The 27,023-nt window shown below is 44.4% G+C and overlaps 2 protein-coding genes across 3 annotated transcripts in view; one reads left to right on the top strand and one right to left on the bottom strand.

Moving 5' to 3' along the window:
* Positions 1 to 12,744, top strand: part of MGST2 (microsomal glutathione S-transferase 2) — a 67,202-nt gene extending 54,458 nt beyond the window's left edge. For both annotated transcript variants that reach the window (XM_011985623.1, XM_011985625.1), the window contains one exon: positions 12,200 to 12,744. The gene's annotated coding sequence lies outside the window, so the exon portion shown is untranslated. The remainder of the gene's footprint in view (positions 1 to 12,199) is intronic.
* Positions 1 to 27,023, bottom strand: part of MAML3 (mastermind-like 3 (Drosophila)) — a 437,914-nt gene that overhangs the window by 11,424 nt on the left and 399,467 nt on the right. The window contains exon 3 of the mRNA XM_011985628.1: positions 2,429 to 2,677. Within this exon, the coding sequence (XP_011841018.1) occupies positions 2,429 to 2,677 (249 nt within the window). The remainder of the gene's footprint in view (positions 1 to 2,428; positions 2,678 to 27,023) is intronic.

Here is a 27,023-nt window from a genome sequence, read left to right as displayed (position 1 = left end):
TGGGAGGCCGAGGCAGGCAGGTTACTTGAGCCCAGGAGTTTGAGACCAGCCTGGCCAACATGGTGAAACCCCATCTCTACTAAAAATACAAAAGTTAGCCAGGTGTGATGGTGTTTGCCTGTGGTCCCAGCTACTCTGGAGGCTGAGGTGGGAAGACTGCTTGAGCTCATGAGGCAGAGGTTGCAGTGAGCCGAGATCACGCCACTGCACTCCAGCCTGGGTGACAAAGCAAGACTCTGTCTCAAAAAAAAAGAAAAAAAAAAAGTTGAGCACTTACTCCTTGTAGACCTGCACTTGGACAATCTGCACTAAATCTGCATCCTCCTCAGGTGCAGACAAGATGCTCCACTGACCTGGCTGGGCCATGTGCTACAGCTCTCATATGACATTCCCTGACACCAGGGCCATGTGACAGGCCCCCACATACAGGTGTGCAGCACACACAGCTTCCAAAACATTTTACACACATGATCTTATGTGATCCTTAAAGCAGATACATGAGGAAGGCTGGGAAATTATTAAAACCTAATCTGGCAGATGAAGAGGGAAGTTCAGTGTTTTTTCCAAAATCACATCCCATGCAAAACAATGGGCAAATCCTGGCGCTGAGGAAAGTGACCCTCCCCTCATCCCTCATCATCTTTTAGTACACACAGTTGCTACGGAATGATCCGCAGGTCACAGCCTCCCATTTCCCTTGTCTTTCCCAAGAAGCCCCAGCCCTCTCCGTGCTCTGGATTCTGAGGGATCTCCCCTGACCTCTCACCTCCTTGTCTGGGGGCATCGTCTTGACGGGTCTCTTCTCACACTCTTCCCACGCCCTGTGCTCCCCAGGGTGGGGCTGGCCTCGCCGTGTGGGAACACCCCTGGGCCGCACAGCTGAGCTCTGCCTGCTTGCCCTGGGCCCTCTTTGTGTCTTTGGTCACAGCACACATATCAAAAGCCATCACTCAAAACATCAGGCACACCTGAGATTTCCTGGGATTGGCTGAGGAGAGGATTTACAGAGCCCAGCTGCCCTCGGCAGCTCCATTTATCACTGCCTGAGAGATTAGCATGGCTCCTTGTCGCACACCTTATGTAGGTGAGAGGGATAGAGGTTTGTTTGTACAATAGCTGCCAGGCGGCGGACCGACCTTGGTAAAAAGGGAGATAATTACACAGCTGTTCAGGAACAAAAGCAAAGAAAAAAAAAAAGAACATAAGTGAACTGTGCTCAGCAGTACAATTTTTCTCCTTGAGGGATGCCTGGTGTTACTTTGAACTGCTGTTCTTGGTTAGTAGGGACCTCAATGGGCCTGTGTCCTACACAGGATACGCGGTGGTGGATGCTTAGTACATTTGCAAAATTCTGGCAGGGCACAGTGGCTCACGCCTGTAATCCTAGCACTTTGGGAGGCTGAGATGGGAGGATCGCTTGAGGCCAGGAGTTCGAGACCAGCCTGGTCAACATAGTGAGACCCCCGTCTCTATTTCTTTAAGAAAAAATTTACAAAATTCTGACCCTATCAGGAACATTCTAGAAGGATAACTGTGAGGCAGACCTATGTTGGGCCTTCAGCTTTATATGACAACCTTACACCTCCTATAAGAAAGAGCCTGCTGTGCAAGATTCTCTGTGCAGACCCCCACAGAAGCCACCTGGGGATCTCTTGTGGACAGCCTCAGGCCTTTCCCTAGGATAATGCTAAGTCAGGTATGGGCATCTCTAAAAACAAAACAAATGGAAACCTACAGGATCAGTCTGCAGGGAAGGCTTTCTCTCAAAGCTGAGGAATTGTAGGGCGAGGGTGGACAAAGATGCCTAAGGTAAAGCTGTATTTGTGTTAGGCTTTCCTTTAACTCACAGATTTCCTGAGCTGTTTTAAAAGCTGTGGGGAGTTTTCTTAAGTTTGCACCCTGTCTGTGACCCAGAGTTCAGGTTTCCAGGTACTTCTGCAGGCCTTATTGTTCTGCTATTGTTCCCAATCCATTGTTCATGACCCATTCTATAGAATTCTCCTCAATCCTTCCTCCTGTCAATTTCCTCTAAGAAACAGAGTTCTCTGAATTATTATTTTTTCCTTCATGCTAGAAATAATACGGCTTATGGAGCATGTGAGACAGTCCCCGCCATGTGCTGATTACACAGACCCCTGTACTAGAAATCAGAAGAAAAGGAGCCAGGCTTGAATCAAAGAAATGTCTCTGACACACAGGCCTTCAAATTGATGGCTGGAGCCTGTCTTTTAAGAACAAATTAATTCATTATAGGAAAAACCCTAACTAATTGAAAGGTCTAAATTCTTCAGGTTCTCCTGTGATCCTGGGAAATGCTAGACCGTGAGCATCTTGACAGAGGATGTGAACTGCGACTTCCTCACAGGCAGCAGGCAGGTGCTGAATAAGTGCTTGCTGAATGAATGAATCATGCCAGGGCGCATGTTACCTGTTCCGCCAAAATCTGCTGCTGCTGCTGCTGCTGCTGCCTTTGCTCCCGCAGGAACTGTTGCTTCTGCTGCTCCATCAACTGGGCCCGCTGATCAATGAGCATCTGCTTCATGATGGCTGCTTGGGGCTGGCTGCCCAGGAAGCCAGGGCCTGCAGGACTGGCTCCTGAGACCATGCCACCTGAGCCTGGGGGCATGGAGGACTGCATGGGGCCTGTGGTTCGGGGAAGTCCAACTGGATGCTGCTCCTGGGAGGACAAGAGAGAGAGACATGAAGGGATTCTCCATGGAGACTCACTGCCATTTGAAGGGAAGCCCCTGGAAAAAGGGAATGGGGCGGAAGTCCCAGCTTATGGACTGGAGGCATTTTGAGTGGCACGCATTGCATTTCCATAAAAGTAGCCTCAAACCCGACCTTACCTGAGTAGAATGAGAGGCCACAAGGGACAGTAAGAGAGTATGGCTCTGGGAAATCCAAGCCCAAGTCCAGTCTGTTTCGGATGGGGCTGACGATTGCATATGGACAGGATTTTCAACTAACATCCTGTGTTCCTCCAAGGAAAGGGAATAAGCCCTCAGGCTGAGCTCACCTAACGTCTGGAACACGAGAGACATCCTGACCTCACCTGTTAATCCTTATTTCTTACTGTTTACTTGGCCAAAATGGACGTCTTCTTCGCAAGTAGGAGGGCTATTTGCAGAAAACTGCAGGAATTTGTTAATCAACACATCTGATATTTGATGGAATTCTAACGAGTTGCAACATTTGAGAGCTACATATGTGTCAAAAAGAAAAATCCTGCTGGCCAGAGTTGTTGATGGTGAGAACTGGGAATGTTTTACACTAACCAAAGCTATGTAATCTCCTAATATCTTTAAAAATAGAATTGAGTTGGCCAGGCGCCGTGGCTCGCGCCTGTAATCCCAGTACTTTGGGAATCCCAGTACTTTGGGTGGATCATGAGGTCAGTTCGAGACCAGCTTGGCCAAGATGGTGGAACCCTGTCTCTACTAAAAAAAAAAAAAATTAGCTGGGCGTGGTGGCGGCCACCTGTAATCCCAGCTACTTGGGAAGCTAAGGCAGAGAATTGCTTGAACCCGGGAGGCGAAGGTTGCAGTGAGCCGAGATCGCACCACTGCATTCCAGCCTGGGCGACAGAATGAGACTCTGTCTAAAAAAAAAAAAAAAAAAATAGAATTGAGTCTTCTATGTCTGGGATAATTTAAACATGGGGTGTTGGATTGGGTCTCTTGATTCTATAATTATATGTCAGCCAGTCGAATGATGGCAACTTTTAAGGACTGGTCCTTAGGGAAGAGGAGGTCAAGCCCAGGTGACTACATGGAGAATGTGCTCAGAGGCGAAGTTTATGCTCTAAGCTGGACAGTGTGGACTATTAGGGGAAAACAGTGAATGGGAAGAATAGGTGTGTGGCCCAAAGATTCAATTTCTAGACACTTCCTTTCCTATTTTTTCTACCAAGTCTGCCTAGCAGTGGCAAGTACTGTCTGAACATTCTGCAGAAATTCCTTCTACCTCATTAAAGTTTCAGGTAATTAATGTGAACATGGAGGAGTTGACACAGATTAAATGGGCACACATATAAGGACATTCACAGTCATTTTGTGAAGCACTATTATGAGACCTAAATAGTAAGAAGCAAATGTGAATAACTATCATTTAAAAATTTTTAAATCCAAACTGGATTTTAATATTTTTCTTCTTTTTACTTTATTGCCTTTCCAACGCAGATACCATTAAACATGTTGGCAGTTTTTTCTCAAAGCAAATAGGTGAAGTTTGTCTCTGTCTCTCCTAGAGAGACAGTCCTGGATTTGACTCCCTATGGCTTGGGCTTGTGTTCTTCCCTTCCTCCCGTGGTGTGCTGTAGAACCATGCAGGCTGCCCTCTCTACTATGACTGACCTCAACTGCCTCTTCAGTTGCTCTTCTTCCCTCCAAACAAAACAAAAAAGCAAAACAAACAAAAACCAAACCAAACCAAACCAAAACGCTACTCCTCTTACCCTAGAAACACTTGCCCAAGAAGCTCTGGTTTGTTCATGCAGTAGCCTAGGTCACACAATGAATGAATGGAAGACACAGAACTAGCAGAACTAGAACGCTTTTTTTTTTTTTTTTTTTTTTAACAGATAGCTTGTCTTTACTTTTTAAAAAAATTAAACTTAAATTAAAAAAAATTATTTCATTAGTTATCGGGGCACATACAGGTGGTATTTGGTTACATCAGTAAGCAGAATGGTAATTTTGATTCTCAATTCAGTACTCTTACTAGCTCAGGCCTCTCCCAGGCAGTGTCTTCATGGTGTTAAGTGTGCGCCTAAGAACAGCCTGTAGACCTATATAGTGTGTCTCTCATAAGTGTACTGTGTTCTATTTTTTATGTGTAAATGCTGTAGCTGAAATTAATAAAACGTTGTGTCTTTGTGTATTTTCTCTATAAATACACAAAGATAGCTAGGAAATATTTTTGATGTTAACAAAAAGATCTTATACTAAAAAATACCAGGAACCTTTGTGCTCCCAAAAAGTTTACTTCAGGACTAACTCTTGCAGGGGCCTAGATATTTCAGGATCTTCCCTTTCCCCCCAAGTATTTGCTACCTGTTTTCCAAGCCCTTCCTTGCAGTGAAATAAAGCTGTTTCTTGGCACCTTTAGGGACAAATGGCTGATTGGCTTTACACTTTAACAAATGAATTCACACTGACATATAAACAGTCAATCAGCAAAAATGCAGATATGTAGTTTGTTTTTTCTGTCTCAGTATATTTGATACTTTCCAGTTTTGATAAGAAGGAGAGAGTTGGAAAGAAAATAAGGCCCAAGGGAAGATAAAGTTTTCTTCAGCTTGAGTTTTTGAGAGGGTTGGTCTGGGATGACCCTGTTTATCTTTGTGCACTTTGAGATATTCTTGTCCTGTGTGACCAGCCCGCACAGCTGGGGAAGTGGTAAGGAGTGAAGAAGTGTTGCTTTCCCAGCCTCCTCTCCACTGGGAAAAGAAAGAGAGAGGCAAATGGGGTGATGATGATACATCAAACCGCTTTTTGCCCCTGTCTTCCTGGGCCAAAAAGAAATACTTCAAAAGCACAGTGTGAAAAAAAACCCTCCCAAAGGGATAGTCATGTTATTACTTCCCAGGATTATGTATTTCCCCAAATAATTCCCTCCCAGAGGTTTTGCCTTCAGGCTTCTCACTGAAGACCTACAGGCAGAAAGGGCTGTATGTATTATATTATTATTATTTTTTAAGAGACAGGGTTTCACTCTGTTGCCTAGGCTAGGGTGCAGTGGTATGATCACAGCTCACTGCAACCTCCAACCCCTGGGCTCAAGCAATCTTCCTGCCTCAGCCTCCTGAGTAGGTGGGGGGACTACAGGTGTACGCCACCATGCCCTGCTAATTTTTAAATTCTTTGTATAGATGGGGGTTTTACTGTGTTGCCCAGGCTGGTCTTGAACTCCTGCCCTCAAACAATCCTCTTGCCTTGGCCTCCCAAAATGTTGGGATTACAAGCATGAGCCACTGCTCCCAGCCACTATGTACATTCTTAAAGGACTGCCTTCCCTATGAAACATCTTCAGTACTTTCCCAACAAGCTCTGCGGCATTCAACAGTGGATGAGAGACGCCTACAGCCCCACACTCTGAGGTGTATTGCAAAGTGTGACGATGTACTCAGTGACTTGCCTTACACATTAAGCTGGCAGAGGCCACTAACTGTTTCATAATACATGGCTTCTTTTAACCTCCAGTCTAAGAGGGCTTAATGAGAAATAGTCTGTCAGATTTCAGGATTTCAAGCCACTGCTCTTGTTTCTAAGAAGGACACACACTGTGTTGTGCAATTAGAGAAAACCAGGCTGAGCTTTCGTCATGCGAAATGTAATGCCTTGAAGCCAAATGATGCTGTATTTTTAGTTGTAATTACTGGCTTGTTCTCCAATCCACTCCTTGCCCAACGACCTCCCTTGCTTCTCCCAAGAATCTTAATACCGTTTCTTCCCCTCAAAAATCCAACTGGCTATATAGATCTTCATTACTCGCCTAACCCTCTCACTCTTCAGTAAAATAAAGGGAGGAGAAAGAAATCAAAACCAACGAACCTATTTTACATATCTTCCCCTCCAGGGAAAAGATCTTAGCAATATTCTAAAGGCTAGAGTGAGGTAGGAGGTGTCAAAAGCACCCTTACCTCCCCCAAACAGGCAGTTTTTGACTTCAAAAAACAGTTGTGGTAAAAATATCTCCCAAGAACAGCCAGTTGTTTATTTATAAATCTGTGCGTAGGGAAGCTTTATTTTTCTGAAGTGTTTTCAAGAACATGCATAGTGTTTGGGTGAGAGGGGCCAGCGTTGCTGGCGGCGAACCAAAGACGGCCGGCGGCGAGGAGGCTGGGGTGACAGGGACCCAGTGGATACCGGGCTTCAGAACGCCCAGGGCTTCAGCCTTTTCCAGGCGTCCCTCGCCGGGGGAACGCGGAGCAGCTGCCGTTCTTACCGCGCCCCAGCAGATGGTGGTGTCAGCCCGGCCTCGCGCCCGGCCGCCGCTGCGCCCGCGCCCCTCCCCTCGCAGATGGCTTAATCAGGGCTCCCGCCCGCCCCTCCGCAGCCCCCGCCCCGCGCGTCTGGGCGAGCGCTGCGAACGTGGAGCCAGGCAGTCAAGTGTTACTGCGTACAGCAGGTAGCCTGGCAACTGAGAGCATAATACCGAGCAGATGGTGTTCGCACGGCGTGATGGACATCACACACGACAGCCTGAGACAATCCAGGAATTCCCTGGTGACTCTAGGCCCTCTTTACACAAAATGAGTTCTCTCTCCATTGCCGTGTATCTCTGGGGTTATCTTCCCCCCTCCTCCGACTGACACTGAACTGGTTTCTTATTACCGACTTTTCTTCCAGCCGGAGGGGAGGGAGAATTCAGGTGGGGGAGGGCGCGGGAAGGGGACGTGGAAGGAAACGGAAGGGCTGGGAGTGTGGTAGGGGGGCAGTGGCGACCTCAGAGGGGCGGAAGGGTGGCGGACACCAGACCCCAGGGCCGACAGCCCGGGAGGGACCGGGTTCCAGGACCCCAGCTGCACAAAGCCGGCGCGGGGAGGGGGCGGTAAGGAGCGAGCCTTGGGTCGGCCTGGCACTGCTGCCTCGGCTCAGAGTCCTTGCAATCACTTGGCCTACGAACAACTTAAATGAAATTTAGGGTTTTATTGAAAAAGTCCCCTGGGGCCTAATTTAGCCTCTCGACTCGAGCCTATATGCTTACAAGTCCTTAGGGGACTCCGGCTAAGAAGTCAGGAGTGGGGCCCGTGCGCCCCCGGCAGGACCGAGACTGCCTCTCGGCGCAGGCGGCCCTAACAAAGAAGCCCACGAGGCGGTCCCGGGCGCTGGCAGGGGCGGCGCGGCGGCGCTCGGGAGACCCGCGAGGGGCCCTGGAGGTCCTCGGCCAGCGCGCGCCGCTCGGGAGCCCGCGAGGCTGCGGTGTGCTCCGGCGGGCGCATTTCCCAGGCCCCGTCACATCGTGTGTGTTAGTGGCTGGGGAGGACACGAGGACAGAGATGAGGATTGTTCGTGGCAGGAAAGAGTAAAAATAAATCAATGCATAAACAAAAAGGATGCCCCAGAAAACCTGTGCTTTTCACACACACACACACACACTCACTCTGAATTGGGTCAAGTAAAAAAATTTTTTTTAAAGGAAGGAATCTTTAGCCCAAGTGGGATTTCGACTAAATTTTATATATCAAAAGATAGCTACATCCAACCTCTCACCAGAATCCAGAGGCTTTCTTCTGCAAAGATACTATTGAAAGTTTTATTAGTAAGTTTGAGAAGGCGAAAGTATGTATCAGAGGTGAAAGCTAACGTGACAATTGCTTGGCCAAAGAGCGCAGCAGTTTTATGTTATTGAGCAGCACAGGATGAATCGAACACCCATGATGGCTAGACAGAGGCGCCTGGCTGTGATTCCCAGAGGTTCAGGCAAGCCATGTGACCTCTCTCAGTCCCCACCCTCTGAAATGAAAACCATACTCATAAGACTCCTGACAATGGAAATTTTGGAGGTGACATAGTTAATGAAGTGCCATAGAAAGGAAATAGCTACGAATACTCTAAAACCTCCCCATTCCAAGTATGGGCAATTTGGGAAAAATGAAGAACTAAATTAGGGGTTCTCATGTGGTTGCAGGATCAAATGCATTAGTCCCCACCTGGGAGCTTGTTAGAAATGCAAATTCCCAGGCTCCCCCCTAGGCCTCCTGAGTTAGAACTTTTGGAGGTGTTTTAACAAGCTCGCCAGGTGATTACGATGTCCCATAGAGAATCACTGGGGCAAATAATCCTGTGCCCTGATTAGATTGCAAAGCTGCATTTTCAAAAGCAAGTCAGGGTGCTGAGTTGCTTAGGTGTCTGTTGCAAAGTTTCCTGCTTTGGAACAAAATTCTCAAAATTTTCAGAGGGTTGCTCAGGCCAGTGATGTTTGCAATGCAAACCCAAGAATTCTGAAAGGAGCCCAGGGCCAAAAGGAGCCAATTCTTCCAGGAGGGACTGCTCCAGTTACAATTGTGCTGTGGAGGCTGAGGAACACAGCACATGACTGAGGAAGGGTGAGTCCCCCATAATGCCCTTGCTAAGGCAGCATCAGACATCCCTAGACCTACCAGTCCCTGGTGTAATAAGGTGAACTATGGAAAGCTATGATTTGAGGAAAGTTCCCTCTGATTGAAAGAATTCTTCAAATATGAAGAATGTAACACTTATGGGGCACCTACTTATTGCAAAACACTCTGCTAGGGGCTTTCACCTGTATGTTTAACTCATCTTGTTTTTTATTTTTTTTTAAAGCCCGAATTTCTGAGAGGTTAAGGAACTTGTCTGATGTCCCACAGCTGGTGGTGGCGTCTCTGGGATTCTGACTTTTCCACTGACCATAACATGCATCTGGTCTAAATTGAGCAGACCACCCAGGAGGATGTTGGAGTAAAAAGAAATGGGAAGGGGGTGGGGAGAGGAATGGGCATAGAATAAAAAGGTAGAAACCCTTGGGATCAAAGGGTTGCAAAGGATGCAACTGAAAGAGCACCAAAATATGCATCATTTTTTTTTTTATATGTTGCCTGGTACCCAAAATTGGGATGCCTCTGTGGTATCAACTTTGACATTTAAAGAAAGGGCATAAGATTAGATCATTCAACCATAAGTGGAAGGAAGAAACAAAATGAAATAAAACCTTAGAATTCCCTTTGAAGTTGATCAGGTGTCAAGGCAGAGATTTGGTTTTCTTTTACAAACTTTCTTTTTCCAGAACAATTTTTATTGTGGGTTTGGAGAGGTGTTTACAATAAATTCATAGCAGAGCTCCAAAAGGGCCCACCCCATCTAAACTCCTCTGTCTCAGCAGATTATTGAAGAAGATTGGATTAAAAGGATTGTTTTGTGATGTGTGATGGTCGTGTCCCAAGATGATTGCGTTTAAGGCAGAGTTCATCAATTTAGGAGGCTTATCACTGAAACGGCAGTAACTTGAGGCCCAATGCAAAGGCTTCTAAATGGGTTCAGGAAAGCTCTTTGTTCAGCTTCTAGAAAGGAACAGTGTACACTGGGGGAACCCCACAGGCCTGGGTAGAAACTCAGCTCCACCATGGGCCCGGTGACTGGCAATATATAACAAACAGCTTATGGTTGTTATTCTTGCTGCCAAAACCTCTTGATCATGCAGGGCATCCTTCAGGATGAGGGAAGTGCTGTGTTTCTGGTTCTAGCTTTAGCTTCTAAAATAATGGGGAACAAGACTTGTCATGGCACGGTGGCTCATGCCTGTAATCCCAGCACTTTGAGAGGCCGAGGCAGTCGGATCACCTGAGGTCAAGAGATCAAGACCAGCCTGGCCAACATGGCAAAACCCCATCTCTACTAAAATACAAAAATTAGCTGGGCTTGGTGGCATGCACCTGTAGTCCCAGCTACTCAGGAGGTTGAGGCAGGAGAATTGCTTGAACCCAGGAGGTGGAGGTTGCAGTGAGCTGAGATTGCACCACTGCACTCCAGCCTGGGCACGATACAGCGACACTCTGTCTCAAACAAAAAAAAAGGTCTTGGTCCCCATTATTTTAGGAGCTAACTGCTTAATTGATAGGGCAATTATTTAAAAATATACATTTTACTGATTCCTTCCTCTGCTTCCCAATTGCTGGGAATATTTGAAAAACAATGCAGAAAACTATAGATAGAAAAAAAAAGTACAAAGTAAAAAAAAATGCAGAAAAGTATATAGACAGAAAAAAGTATACAGAAAAAAGCTAACACTCATTTTTAACACTCAAAGGTAACCACTGTTAATATTTGATATGTTTTTATATTTCCTCCTAGTTTTTTCCCATATGCAATAACATATTTTTATGCTTATGATCATGGTATAGACACAATTAAACACACCCTACTGATTCTTAATTAAGTAACATGGGAGAGGTAGAAAGTTCTAACTTTCCAAATGCTTCCAAGTGATAATTTCCTGGCAGGATGATATCCTTATGGCATCCTTCCTGGCAAGGCTTTTAGCTCCTTTGGGACCAAGACTATGAGTCTCCCCAGTATCCAGCACAGAGCTAGGGCCACAGCTGTAACAAAATACAGATTTACTGAACTCATCTGACTAATTGGCTGGGATGAATTCTAGCCTAAACCAGTATCATGTATAACTGGAAAGGACAAAATGATGGCCCTATAATGGACTGCTTCTCCAAGCTCCTGAGCTGACCCTCTGCTGAATGTTAAAGAAAGGGTTAAAGTTGGCAGTCCAGTGCAAAATGTGAGGATGCCACCAGCCACAGGAAGGTCAGCCTTTCAAGGCCATTTTTTGGGGGGATAAAAGCAACAAAAATACCATTTGTCCTTATCAGTGCTTTGAACATAGTTACCATAGGTCCCGCCAATGGAAACACAACTTTGAGAGTTATGCTTTTCTTCTGCCTTTGATGTAAATTATAAGAGTCCTTTTGATCCTTTCTTGTGATTAATTCCACCACCAATGCAATTCTAAATTGGTTAAAAGTTCATTAGTGTACAACAATAGAAGCTTGATTAAATAAATTATGGTATATCCATACCATGAATACTAGGCATCCAATAAAAATCATGCCTCCTTAGACTATCTAATCACATAGAAAAAAGCTTACCATATATAGTTAAGAAAGGCAGGGGAGGAAAGCAGTTTCTGTTTTTTTTTTTTCTTTATGTCCTCAGGTGTTAAAACTAAAAAACAAAAACAAAACAAAAAAAAACCAGTTTCTAAAACACTTGACACTGGATAGTCTTGTTAGACAAGAATTGTAAGAGATTTTTATTTTTATGCTTTTTCAAATTTTCTGTTATGAATATATATTACTTATAGTATTATTTTTAAAAGCTTGTTAAGAATAATGCTAAACTGATATGGAATGAAATGTAGAGTGAGTTCAAGAGGGGCCCAGGTTATGTCTGGGACCTGGACTATTTCTCCCTGAGCCCACCTTATGCTCTAGAAGGTGTAACAGACATGCTTAAGTGGCAGGACCCCTTTCCAAACCTGTACGTGGCTTCAACAACTGGGCTTCGATACAGGTTCAGCAACTAGGTCAGCTTTCTATTGCTTCCACAAAGAGCTCCTAAGTGCCAGCGGAAGGGTACTGACCATCTTCCAAGAATTCTTTGGTCTACCTGGACAAGCCTGCTCTCTGTGGCACCACCCAGCTCTCTGTGGCTTTTCTCTGTCTTAGGCTTGAAGCCACAGTGCACGGCCAGAACCAGCCAGACCTTTGGAGTTCAAGAACTTGAGAGGTGGGTGAAAACCGCCACTGCCTCCACAGACTGTCTTCCCCGTGGAGCTGTAAGAAAACCTGAGTCACCAGGGCTGGGAAACCTGCACCACTGAGACGAGCACAGCCTCTGCGCCGGCATGCAAGTGGCCGCTGTCAGGACACATGGACTGAAAGTGGTTTGTCAGCTGCTCCATTAGGTTTTTTGAACCCATATGTTTGCTACCTTTCTTTCCTTGATTTAAAAATAGGGAGGGGAGTAGTCTCAGCTGTCTTCAGCTGCTAGGGAGATTTTTTTTCTTTTCCCCTCCTGAGCTACTGTTTTCCCCAACCCGAGCCTTTCTCGCCTATTGTACCCACCCTTTCTGATGAAGTCATCAAAGCAAAGATTGCATAACTGATGCATAGGCCTATCTTGTGTTATACTGGGAGACAGGCCAATGTTTCCATTAATAGACAAGAGCACCACCACGCTGCCAAATGGAGCTCTCTGCTGCAACCACTACAAGACAGGAAGAAGGGAAGGGAAGCTGAGTGCTCAGGGCATGCTGTGGAGGGAAGGCGAGGGCACTTCTGCCATCATCTCCAGAACCTCCACAGCCTTGGGGGGGGCGGGGCGCTGAGAGACATCAGTGCTGACTGCCTGAGAAGAGCCCTTCCACAAGCAGCCTTTCTGGTGTCCCCGTATGCTTCCTTCCTTCCAGAGGCTGAGAGAGGGAGGGCCCATGTCAGCCTGCTCTGCCGGTTTCCCGACTGCTGAAACTGGTCTGTGGGAAGCCAGGTTTGACCATGTGATGCTAAGGCTCTGAGAGGAGGGCTACCCTTTTCCCCACCCTTGGCCCCCATTCCTATGAGTAGAAGCCTGCCCAGCTGCGGTGGTGGGGTTTGAGAAGGCTAGGACTTACAGCAGGGAAAAACATGAGGAAGCAGAAAGAAAAACAGAAACACTTAGAAATCTGGGATTGGTACTTCTCCTTATGTAAAGATTGTGGCTGACAACCAGCTTCTTAGAGGAAGCAAGTGTAGGAGAAGGGCTCATACCTGGTCTGTGAGGGCCTATGGGGGATCAGGGCACCTGACCCTGGGCTTTGCATCCACAAGAACCTTGAGTTTAGATTTTTAGACATATTCTTCGAACTAGACTTTACATATACAGTCACTGAGAAATCCTGAGAGGATTGAAAAATAGCATCTATTTTATAGCTTTAAATTGTGCCCTGAGCTGAGTGTGGTGGCTCACGCCTGTAATCCCAACACTTTCGGAGGCTGAGGTGGGGAGATTGCTTGAGTTCAGTTCAGGACCAGCCTGGGCAACAGCAAGACCTCATCTCTACTAAAAATAAAAAAATCAGCTGGGCATGGTGGTGTGCACCTGTAGTCCCAGTTACTCAGGAGGCTGAGGTGGGAGGATTGCTTAAGCCTGGGAGGTTGAGGCTGCAGTGAGCTGTGATTGTGCCACTGTACTCCAGCCCGGGTGACAGAGTGAGACCCTGTCTCAAAAAAAATTGTGCCCTGTTATTAGATCAGGCTGCTCTAAGTCCATTATCAATTAACATTTTTATACATCCTGCGATCATCCTGTGCACAGTATTATTGCCCTATGCTTTATTTTTAAAAATAAAAACATTGCATTTAAAAAAAGCTCTATTGTCATTTTTTCATTTTGTAAATATAACTGGGCACTCCAAAAAATAGAAATGGCTCAGGTATTTTCTTAACCTTGAGAAGATTTGGAGACACACAGACATAAAAATAAGTTTTAGAAAGAATATAGCACTTAAAGAGGTCTAACACAGCCCTTGACTCCACACCACACATACATATGGTAATCGGGATAAAGGAATCTGCAAACAATGAGAAATCATCCTCTCTACAGATCTTAAACTTTTCACTCTCTTTAATCAGAACTCTTCTTGGGAAGCATGATTCAGCAGTGCTTGGCTTATAGTAGGCGCTCATAAAGGTTTGCTCTCAGTATCGTCCCTATTAATAATGAGGAAATCAGAAACTTTAGGTGGGGCCTATATTTTCAGCTCAGATTTTTTTGGTTCTTAATGGTCACATCAGTTCCTCAGCCATGTGAGGGAAAACATCCCTGTTTACAGATGACCACTTTTACTTAGGATAAAAGTTAAGTTGGTAGCTAAATAGGAAACGAGACTCTAGAATAAACATTCTTTATACGTCCTGTGTTTATCCTGTGCACAGTATAATTGCCCTTGGGAAGGTGATGGGAAACTTACGAATAAATTCACCTTTTTGACTAAAACAATAGAGGCCTTCTAAGATGGGGGTTATGCACCAAATATTTTTTGCCACTTATCCCTTCTAAAAGCGTAAACGCTTTTTGGGGTAATTTCTCCTCTAGCTAGTTGACTTCATACCCACCTTCGCTCTGCTTCCCAGACCCAGGCGGGCTGCTTTACAGCATGACCATGATTCATACATACACATCTCCACCTAAAGTTACACGCCTCCTTTAAGAGCTGCTGCAACCACTACCACTTCTCTCCAAGGTGACTGCTTGTAGGAGGATAACATCAGAACAGGAGGGGCAGGGTGATTAATTCTGGAGTAGGACAGGGAGATCTGACCTGCTGTTCAGGAGACTTGTCAACCTGAGAAAGCTTCCTGGACACTAGGGATCCTGTTTCTGGTCTTCCTTCCCTTTGGACCATTTCTCTAATAGACACAGTTTCTTGTTCTTTGGCCCAACTAATTTACTTTCCCCTTTGTGTTTCTGTTTCCCTTTATCCTCTCCCCCATTTTAAGAATACACAATTTCTCAATCGGCAATTATTAAACCCTTCTCAAGTCAACCAAACCTTTTCTGGAAGCTGACACTAAATATACACGGCTGTAAACTTGCTGAGGAGTGGAGGAGGGGTGAGTAGGGATGACAAACCTAGAAACTGAACTTGAAATCTTTCTCGGATCCCAAGGATACCACACAGGGGAAAAGCCAGCCAGAGTGAGATTCTCTTCTTTATTTTCCTTAGCTTCTCAGGGGATAATTTATACTGAAGGTTACTTTCTATAGAAGGCCTTGAGAACACTACCTCTTAATCATATTTAGAAGCATATAAAAAAGGTTGACAAGGCCAATCTTGAGTCCTTTTTCCTTTGATGTAGTCACAGAGAATTTTGAAGGAAAGATGGGGTCTCTAAGTCCCCATTAATAAATAAACGTAAGTCCTAAGGAGTGAACATTCATGTACAGGGCGCTGAGAGCTCACATGTGGAGCTCTCAGCATGGCCATACAGTCCTGCCACAGTCATTGTCACTGAGAGAGTTGTCACTGCTGTAGTAGGGTCCCAGTCACTCTTAGTACCTCTCAGAGGTTTCCTGGGGACACAGCCCAAATATATCCTGCAGTCAGATGCACAAACACCCTGGGTAGGAACCTAGAGAGGTCTGGAATACTCTGATTCACTTCTGCTAAGAGACTTAGATAAGGAAGGCTGACCAGGTCAGTCAAATTGATTGCCAAGGTGGCTGGCCTAATAGAGGTTCAGGGATCTGGTTTGAGAACATGGAGCCTCAGACCCTTCCCTTCAAGCTGTGCAGCACTGCATATCCTTAGTGGCATTTTCAGTTTCAGCTTCCAGATCTTAGAGTTGATTTTTCTTAAAGAACACAAACAGCTAAGACAAACAAACAAAACAAATAAGCAAACAACTGACTTGCTTAATATGATATACCACCCCCCAGGAGTATGGGTTGTGGTTATAGCTTTGCTTGGGATTTTATGTGGAGTAAGTCACTTCATGGTTAAAATGCAAATATTGCTCAGAAAACAAGTATACCTCCTCCTGAAGTCTGAGCACTAGAACACGACGTGTGGCATGTATATTTTGCTATTAAAGTTTTCTTTCAATTTGAATACACATCCCACTTTTTGAAAAACTTTGATTGCTCAAGGAGTCTGCACAGGCCCAGTACCCTAGCTCAATGGCAGGGGCTATGGTGGGGCTCTTAGACTCTCGGTGCAGTGCAGCCGTGGCCTCTGTCCTGGAGGGAGACTGAAATCCAAGTGCAGAGACAAGGTCTACTTCATGGAAGAGCTCAAGGATGGCACCAGCCGGTCAAGAGGCAAGCTGTGTGGCAAGTGTTCTGTTTCCATTTGATTTCCATACAGCCAGGCCGAGCAGACCCGGGATGGGCAGAGCGGTGGTATGGCATAGAAAGAGGCCCAAATGTGGATACAAGGCACATGAGTTCTAGGCAGTGTTTGACCTGGGGCAAGTCACTGAACATTTCTAAGCTTCAGTATTCTCCTTTATGAAATGAGGAAGCCAGCGCAGGTAATCTCCAAGGCTTCTACTTGCCCTAACATTTCTCTGGTTCTACTTGGAAAGAGCTTCATGGATAAGCGGGGACTTGACTGGGAGCCTTGATGGAAGTGTAGATTTGGATTTGAGTGAGAAGAGAAGGAAGGAAGGAGAGTGGCCACCTGCAAAGAGGGAGGTGGCCACCCAAAGTTGGGGTGTTTGCTAGGATGTGTGAGAAGAAAGCTTTGCAGGGTGGGGCTGGCCATGGACAGGTCTGCATGCAGGCAGAGCCAGCCGACTCGACCACCGGCCATCAGGAGCCACAGCAGGTTCTTAAAGGGAATAAATGCTAAATGCATTACTTTAAGGAGATTAAGCTGGTGTCAAGTAAAGCAGAGATTAGAATGGGGCTGGATCAGAAGAAAAGTGGGCAGGAAGGGTTGGGAGGCAGCCATGAGGGTAATCCCAACAGGAGGTGAGGGGAAGCCGGCTGAGATTTGGCACTTGACTGTGGGAACTGAAAAAAGCCAAATGCACCTGCCAGGCATATTCCTGCAAGAATAAGAATTCTCATGTGCAAATATCTGGGGTCACTTTCCGGTCTGGGGTCCCACCTCCTCCTACTCATTTCTCTTCTCTGTTATTGTGCTCTGCCCAGCCCACATGGCTACCAGAAACCTGGCAGAGATACAGTGATCCCTGCTTTAAAATCAGGTAAAAATAAAGCTAGTTTTTCTGGTCTTCCCTATTATAAAAAAACTAAATTTATTTAAATGTGAATTTAGTATACAGGATTTTAAACATACCACCTGGTTTTTGACGGGGAGTAGAACAGTAGGTATATAACTGTGAATATTTTCAAAGCCCTAACAATACATCCTGGGGATGAAGGAAAGATGGCAGGCAGTAACAGGAAATGTGACCAAAACAACTTGGAGAAGAAGAAACCTTTTAGTTTTTGTGCTTCCTTAACTTGTTTCTCTAACTTTCTCTCCTGCTACTAAATGTTTCATTCAGTCAACTTTTTTCAAGAAGGCCTGACAAGTAATAAGGAAAGTTCTTTGGTGGCCCAATTAAAGACTTTTCATGACAAGTAGACTTCATAACAAATGTGATAACTAAATATTTCCTAAGCATAAGCTCTCAGTTGGATTTTTTTATTAAAAAGTCAGAAAATCACTCTTGGTCTTATTGCTAAATCTTGTTTGCAACAGAAATGGTATGTTATATTTTTATAAGATAATTAACATTGCATGTATTCTACCAACCTTTTAAATCTGAACTAGAGATGGTAATAAGAATAATTTCTAACAAAGTAATTCATCAGTACACAACCAGTTGGACCGTTGAAAATTTATGATTGAAGTTAAGAATACCTTGGTTTCAGGTAAAAATATGTTTTATATCACCAACTTGGAGACTGTCTTCTCTGAAAAAACGAAAAATCTTTCCTTTGAAAATTTTCCTACCCCTTATCGAGACAACAGAGGAGAAGCAGATACCCTGGTTCACAACACTCTGAAATTACCACTGGGCTCTGGAAAATGGATTGCTTCACCTATTTGTTCTGTCTTCTAATCCCAGGGAGGGGCTGCAAATCTTCCCATCTGTCTCTCTCACTCTGCGGGCCCCTCGTTGCCATGGTCTTTCCCACAGTATCTAAAGGAACAAGATTCCGCAGACGTTTGACACTGGACCTCCGCAGGCAGCCAATTTGTTTTCCTTTCACCTCCCCCCTTCTCCTCCTCTCTCCCTTTCTAATATAGCATATTCTTTCTGTGCACCCACCAAAAGTAATGTGTCAAACTATGATTATGTTTTCTTTTATTAAACAAGTTGAAGAGAGACCGATTGCTTTCCTTCCTTTGATCAAGTAAAGGTAATAAAAAGCCTAGGGAGAGTCGGGGTGGGAGGGGGTTGCTGGCATCTGCTGTCCTGGTCTAGGCCAGCTTTTGTCGGGGGTTCATCTTAAGAAATTGTGGGCCACCGGCCGTGGCTTTCCTTCATGGCCCAGGGCTTGCAGCAATTGCTTCTCACTGTTCCTGTGTTTGGAACCAACTGAGTCTGTGCAGCTCTTAGTGGTTTCGTCTTGTGCTCTGGGAAAAGCAAAGGAGTTGAGGATGGAGGGAAGCCCTGTCCTCAGAACGTGCAGCGAAGTCAATCCTTAAATGATGGTTTCTGTAGGGTGGAAATACCAATCTATTTGAACCCTTAAAGCTTATACCAAATCCACACTCTCTGCATCACTGAGGGAGGAAATGTAACTTGAGAGTTTGTGGCGCTGGTGGGAGGAGGGAGAAGAGTGCAGAGCACGGGCAACTTTCCCTCACCTTTTAGATAGAAACCTTTCCTTCAAGCATCTGCATCTCTTTAGTTAGAAAATGAATTCTGCGGGGAAGAACTTTAAAAAAATCTTCCTTGCAGGTCAGGCGCGGTGGCTCATGCCTGTAATCCCAGCACTTTGGGAGGCCGAGGCAGGTGGATCACCTGAGGTCGGGAGTTCGAGACCAGCATGGCCAACATGGCGAAACCCTGTCTCTACTAAAAATACAAAAATTAGCTGGGTGTCATGGTATGTGCTTGTAATCCCAGCTACTCGGGAGGCTAACGCAGGAGAATTGCCTGAACCCGGAAGGTGGAGGTTGCAGTGAGCCGAGATCGTGCCATTGCACTCCAGCCCGGGCGAGAGCGCGAGACTCCCTCTCAAAAAAGAAAAAAAAAATTCCTTGCACACATCATTTTATTACTGATACTTATTAAGAGTAACAAGAATGCCCATATAGGCCGGGCACAGTGGCTTATGCCTGTAATCCCAGGACTTTGGGAAGCTGAGGCAGCTGGATCACCTGAGGTCAGGAGTTTGAGACAAGCCTGATCAATACAGTGAAACCCGTCTCTACCAAAAATACAAAAATTAGCTGGGCACAAAAATTAGCTGGGCGTGGTGGTGGGTGCCTGTAATCCCAGCTACTTGGGAGGCTGAGGCAGGAGAATTGCTTGAACCCAGGAGGTGGAGGTTGCAGTGAGCCAAGATCATGCCACTGCACTCTAGCCTGGGTGGACAGAGCAAGACTGTCTGGGGAAAAAAAAAAAAAGTAAAAGAATGCACATATAGAGGTGGTGGGACTTTGAAAGGGGGATGGGAAAACAAATTCACGGGAACACTGCCCATGGTACATTCAGCTTCCAGATACTCACAGGCTCTAAGAGGGCCTCCATCTCTTTACATTGTCCAGGAGCTAAACAGGAAGTTGGAAATTGAGGTTTGGAGCACTTGGGCCATAAGAGAAGACACTCCCTAGGCTGGGGTTTCTAAGGCTGGTCACCAAGATGCCTATCTCTTTCCCTTCAGGGGCTTCAGAGAAACAGGCTTACACTCCAAAATAGAGGCGCTAAGGGACCTGAATACCAGGAGGAGGGTCTAGAAATGGAAAGAAGTGGAGCTCAGATTGAGAACCAACTGGAGAAAGGATCTCTGGTCCTGAATATCAAACCATACAACAACGGGAAGAGAAGAGGACAAAGTGCATCAATGGAAATGAGTGAAACTGAAGGAGCAGGAGGCTGCTGGGGAAAGATCAGGCTGAGAAGAGGCCAAGAACAGACCCTGGCTGGGAGGACACTTCCAGCTCAGTCCCCCTAATCAAGATGAGGTCCGGCTTGACCACAGCTGTGCTTTCTATAGTCTGTATCTTTCTGGGGTAAGGAGCAAAAGCACAATTGGGGTAAAATTTCTTTTTTTCTTTCAGTCTGAATGCAACTAGCTTTGGAAAGTTGAGCAATTTCAAGTAACTGCTCCTGAGGTTTTGAACGGTAGAAAGGCAGGGAAAAGTGAAAGAAGGTCTCAGCCTGACCAGGTATTTTGCCAGCTGCCATTTTCAAGGTCTGCAAATTCAACCTGGCTTTGCTTTGTTGGCCTCCGAAGACAGCCTCTCTTAGGGCTTCTCTTTGCATGCACACTATTTTGACCCTGCTTCTTTGGTGAACAGAGTGTGGGCATGATTGTGGCTGCACATGTCCTTGAAGTTCCAGAGGGCACCTCTTCCCTCCCATCTGGCCCCCCACAAACTGCCAAATAAAAACAATCTAAAAGCTCTAAACAGAGCTCAAATGGAAAAAAATATTTCCTTCCTCAGGAAAGACTGGAAATTTCTTCAAATTGAGAAAAGGCAAAGAATGGTTTATAAATGTACAGTTTCTATGTTCACAAAGATATACCCCAATTATGTAAAGTTGTAGCCAAGTTCATATTTGACCTAATGCTTTTGCTTTCCAGGTTTCTTTGCATTAACACAGATTTCAAAAACATGAAACATACATTAAATGCAAAAAAAGTTTTCTCTAAGAGAACTGCTACACCAGCACCGTGGGGCCAAGTTATAGGTTTGGTGGCATTAACATAGATATTTGCATATATCCCCTTCCTAATCTGCTTTCTTGCAGATCTAAGTGAAAATCTGATTGTTTTCTCAGGCAAAAACCCAGCCCTAGGAGCAGCTCATAAACCTCACCACAGACACAGTATTCATGGCAACAGGAACTATTTCCTTTGGCTTATGAGCTCTGGTAACTGTCAAGGGGGTGGGGGGTGCCGATCAGAGAAATCTGGAAAGACATGAGTCTGTCAGAACACGTGAAAGGACTTGACATGGAGGCCACATTTGTGTTGCACAATTTGCATGAGCACTTCTGGACAAATTCTATTTTCACATGCAATTCACAGACCCGCGGTGGCAGTGCTAATTGGTGAGGTTGCCACTCAAGTGTGGTACCAAACAGGAGCTCTCACTACATAGATGAATAATACAGAGTTTTGAGCAATGCAGTAATTATTTTACAGTTATTCTACATCACCATCATTCCATTATCTCTTTGTCCCCCTCTCAACTCTCATAGTGGAGATGAATAAGAACCCCCCAACCCTATTCTGCCGAAAGTGGAATTCATGTTATTTGAAATCAAGTTAAGAATAAGAAAAGAGATGGCAAGGAACAGCTATCATTTCATTAATATGGATGGATTATTCATGTCACTAGAGTGACAGTGAATTTGATTGTACCCTGAAGTGCCAATAGGATGCCAAACACAGCCGTGAAACACACAAGAAACTCTGAATGGCAGAGTGCTTTGGAATTCATCTGCAAGAATTCCAAACCCCCAAGATAAGGTAGCTTATTGCCCACATGATACTTCAATGCTAAGTGAAGGGGAAGGGAGGGTTCAGATCCCCTGGGTGCCTCCCATAGCTCCAAGTGACAGGGAAGAAGGGGTGACAATTCCCCAGTCCTTCCTAGGTGGCATTAGAAGCTTCAGAATCAACACAGCATCCCCTGCGGGTCATTCTCTAGCTTCAATAAAATCAACCCATCAGAAGGAGAGACAGGCCTCCTAAGCGGTGGGTCGTGAGTCCTCCTTCTGAGGATGGTTCAGCATTGGCTGCCTCTGCACTAAATGCAAACCAGGTGGACTCTAGAAATGGCCTTTCGTGCAGTTTTGGGCTTTCTTCTCTTTGTTCCTTGGAGATATTAAGCCTTAAGTCCTCTTTGAATTTGAGAGTTACTGATTGAGCTGTATCTGAACCATATTACGCCACGTGATGAAACTTGACACACTGGAATTCACTCCTCCGTTATTCACTCTGTCTGACCCCAGTGAAGAAGTCTACCCTCCTGCAGCTGATAAAAATAAAAATTTAAAGAGGTAGTTAGGCCCTCTTTAGGCTCAATTACTTTCTTTGTATATTTTACCTAAAAATGGCCTTCCTAAGGCACTCTATTTTGAATTTCAAAAGTCAGTGATAGATTTTCATCCTAGCATTTCTCATCTTCAGGTCTCATCAGTACCTCCTACCCCCTCCCCTTTTAAAAACTGGAATGGGAGGAGGTTTCAGAAGAAGGGTTTTTGTTTTGCTTTTACATTTCTGACTTAGGCCTCAGTTGAAAATGAGTATTCTTTTATGGGTAGTGGGAGTGGAGATGTCTACTCCTATTTGGAACACCTGGCAAGTTGCCTCCTGTGATTCAATCACTCTTTTCCTCAACTTAGAGACCGTTAGACCTGAAGGTCAGTCATCTGTCTTCAGGGTCTAACTCTGGATCTGGCCTGCAGAGTAGGCAAAGAAAGATGGGGTGGGTAGTTGCCCAGAGCTATTTGCCAAATAACAAAATGCCTCTGAAAAATCTCTCTCCCATGTCCCTGTCCAAATATAACATTTTCCCATTTGGGTTTAGATTTTCTACGAGATTACTATGAAACTTAAAATATTACTTGGAGTAGTCTAACATATTCGGGTTGAGTATCCGTTATCCAAAATGCTTGGGATCAGAAGTATTATGAATTTCTTGGGATTTTGGAATATTTGCATATACTTCATGAGGTATCTTGGGGATGGGACCCAAGTCTAAACACAAAATTCATGTATGTGTCATATACACCTTATACACAGAGTGTGAAGGTAATTCCATACAATATTTTAAATAACTTGTGCATGAAACGAAGTTTTGACTTCATTTTGACTGTGACCCATCACATGAGGTCAGGTGTGAAATTTTCCACATGTGGTATCAAGTCAGTGCTCCAAAAATTTTGGATTTTGGAGCATTTTGGATTTCAGTTTTTCCAATTAGGGATGCTCAACCTGTATATATAACCCACAACAGCCCCTAACCCTAAATAGTGCTTAGGTTCTAAGGGGTGGTACACAGATGAGTGGGTTTGACGGACCCCAGGAAGCCAGTGGGTAGGACCTTGTGCCTGGAGGGGAGAGGAAAGAGGATACTGGAATACACTCAGCCCAGGTCACAATTTTGCCCACAGCAAGCCACGGAGTTACAATGACATCTTTGACCTCTAATCCACAAAGTATCCATTCTTATTTCTTATAGTGTCTGCATGTAAGGTTACAATATAGCTCCTTTTTGATAAAGAAAGGTACACATTTAAAGCAGAGACCTCCAAGGAGCCTCCATATAAAAGGAAGCCTGTATTGCATTTATTACTACTATGGTCTGAGCCCAGCAGCAGAAATCTGAAGCTTATCATTACTGCCTAACTCTGGAATAGCCTTATCTTTTCTCTTGACTGTGACTTTGGGATTCAAATTCTAACTTTCCTTGCAGGTAGATACTTCAGCAATTTCTACAAAATGTTACAGATGGCTATCTGTAGGTTCTCCCTAGTAATTCCTATTTCATTAGCTTTAAGACTCATAAATTTTAAGGCTCATGTTATGTACTACTAGAAAGAAAGAAAAAAGCACCCTACAGAACTATGGTATGCCATCAATTGTAAGATGCATCCTGACTTCACAGATGTAAAAATCAGGATCCTTAGGATCAATGAGATATGGTATTTAGGCCTGTGGTTGCATGGGCGCAGGCCTGGGACTAGGCTCCTAAACAACCACCAGGTCTAGCATGGCAGACCTAACTCCTCTTCCAGTGTGTGGAACCCACCCTGGACCTAGCCTGGCTCTCTCTGTGCTCACAACCCCACCTATGAAGAGGGGGTGAGTGATAACCACTCCCTACCCTCTTCTTTGGGGTCAAAAAGAAGATGGCTGGGAAAGTGGCTGGCAGGTCATGGGAAGCTTTGGAAGCCAGGACTTCTCTCTTACGTCTTCATTCAGTGAAGGCTTGGCATCAATACATTCTGTATTTTTCTAAATGATAATAAAAAAAATCTTTACCACATAGCATTTATACATATTTCTCCCAAGAGAGCATGTGTACAGATAAGAAGTAACATGGCCACTCGAAGATCGCAGCAGTAACACCTAAATGATTTTAGCTTGATTCTACAAGAAAAAAAAGCTAGAGGCAGGCAATAATTTTAAGGGGAAAAAATGTCCCTCTACATTGATAACCATAGTTCTTCAGGCTATTAATGCTATGTCATTAGCCACTTCCTTGTGGTGACACTGGGAAGAGCTAACGGGGGAAAGAAAATAGGATGGCGAGGTTTTTGCAGGCTGGGGTGATTTTTTTGAACCTATCTGCTAGGTCAAGATAATAGGATACAATACAAACCTGAAGAATTTATTCTTCCTGTCTTCAAAAAGACTTACGACCGTCTTGAATTCTGTTTCAGGAGAGGGCTCAGCTAGTGAAAAACAGATTTGTAGAAAGAGTGGGCTCCACACCACTCAATTCCTATTTTCCTTCTTTCCCTTTTCATGGGGTAAAATATACATAACATAAAATTTATCATTTTAACTCCTTTTAAGTGTACAATTCAGTGGCATTAAGTACTTCACAATGTTGTGTGATTGATACCACGATCTATTCCCAGAACTTTTTCATCTTAAACAGAAACTCTGTACCCATTAAGCAGCCTGCCTTCCTTTGCATTTTTCTTTTCTTATTTATTTATTTATTTTTTACTAGGCGCATTTTAACTATTATGGGTATTGATACAAATTTGGAAAGGAACGTGATAAATACACATGATGGAGAAAATTCTGACAGAAAAAAGTTAAAGATGAGTGTCAGAGGCTGGTGGGAGAACCATTAGAAGCAGGCCTTTATAACCTTGAGTCTAAAACTACCATGAAAATAAAATATAATTTTACAAAACAAGTGAAGGGAAAAATATCTGTATTAGGGCAACTGCAGATCTTTTATGCTCCTTCCCTACATACTTCCCTGAGGCTGAGGTGAGAATTAATAAGTTTACAAGGTTACTCAAGTCAAATAGATGTTAAACTATCAAAGCTTAGCCCCACTCATTTCTTCTGTCTGTCCATCTGTGGATCCATCTCTCCTTTCTCTCATGCATATGCCAGACACAGCGCTGGACACCATGACTACCAAGACGCACGGGTATAGCTGGCCCTCAAGTAACTCCTACATCAGAAGGGAGACAAATGGAAATGAGCAAAAGACAGATAAGGGAATGATTAACTCTGTCTGGAGACTGGGGTGGAGGGAGGGGTGAGAGTTAACGAAAACCCTCTTTGCCCAAGGAAGAATTAAGAATTAATACTACCTACTATGCACATGTACATTAATATGTTGTAATGTTATAAAGTTATGAATGTGATAATTATAGACTAACGTATTAGTTGAATAGTAACATATAAACTGGCATATGGCCTATGACTGAAACAGCAAAACTTAAATAAGTGCATAAGGCAAACAATATAACTATGCAAAACAAAGGTGTATTAGAGAGGTCAATTATGGGTGATTTTTTAAATGTAAAAAATCACTAATTTTAATCACATGTTTATGTTCTTATAGTTCTTTAAACATTATTTTCTTCTTGATTATAAATTTATCCACTATGGAAAATGTGGACAACAGAAAAATATAAAATGGAAAAGCAAAATCACTGCTAATCATTACCACAAAATGATAATCACTCAACATATTGCCTACCAAAACATTCATTCAAACAAGACAAAGATCATAGTTGCATATTACTCCATTGTATAAAGCTGTTATCATTTATTTAACCAATTGCCTACTGTTGAACATTTAAATCATTTTCAATTTTCACTACTTTATGCTGAAATGAACATTCTTGTACACAAACTTTTATGTACATCTGATTGTTCCCTTCAAATAAATTCCTAAAAGTAGAAATTTTGTGTCAAAGAGCATGAATGTGTTTAAGGCTCCTGTTTTGGTACATATTATCAAATACCCTCTGGAAAGATGTGATCAATCTATTTACACTTCCATCAGGAATACACAAGGGTCTCTGGATTATACTTTAGGTTCAATTTTTTAAAAATGACCAGCCCAGTGCAATTGTGATTCTTTATGATTCTTTCCTAATAAACAAGACACTGTAAATAAAATTAATTTTTAAAATTATTTAAAGTTTATTTATAACATATAGTCATCTAAGCTTTCCCCTCAGTTTCTCTTCCTCTGCCCAAAGCCCCAGGAGCAGGCATGGTCGGCCTCTGTTCTCCTTAATCAGCAGGCTCACATCCTATGTCTGTTGCTTTGCCTCTTCGGGGTGGCGAATGCCTGAATGCCACAAACACCATTTCCCCGGGGTTGTCACCTGAGATTCTTCAGCTGTCTGCTCACAGCACGGCCCCCGTGTATCAGAGTGAAAAGGCACATCTTTATTCCTGTAGCTGGCTTGGCCAGCTGGCCGGCACCAATTCTTATGAATGACAGCCGGTTTGCTGTTCCATATTTCAATAGCCGTAAGCCGGAATAGCACCTGTAGACTCTGGGAGTGAAACACACTGGGAACGACATTGGAGAAAGCCTGCTCCTTATTTGGCTTGGACCTCCCACTACCTCAGCAATGTGGATTTAAGAAAACTGTGCCAGCCAGGTGCGGTGGCTCACGCCTGTAATCCCAGCACTTTGGAAGGCTGAGGTGGGCGGATCACGAGGTCAGGAGATCAAGACCATTCTAGCTAACATGGTGAAATCCCGTTTCTACTAAATATACAAAAAATTAGCCGGGTGAGGTGGTGGGCGCCTGTAGTCCCAGCTACTCGGGAGGCTGAGGCAGGAGAATGGCGTGAACCCGGGAGGCGGAGCTTGCA

This window comes from Mandrillus leucophaeus, unplaced genomic scaffold, assembly GCF_000951045.1.
Source record: "Mandrillus leucophaeus isolate KB7577 unplaced genomic scaffold, Mleu.le_1.0 Scaffold289, whole genome shotgun sequence".
NCBI lineage: Eukaryota > Metazoa > Chordata > Mammalia > Primates > Cercopithecidae > Mandrillus > Mandrillus leucophaeus.
Note: the sequence above shows the minus strand (reverse complement) of the source record. Positions and strands in the feature narration are given on the sequence as shown.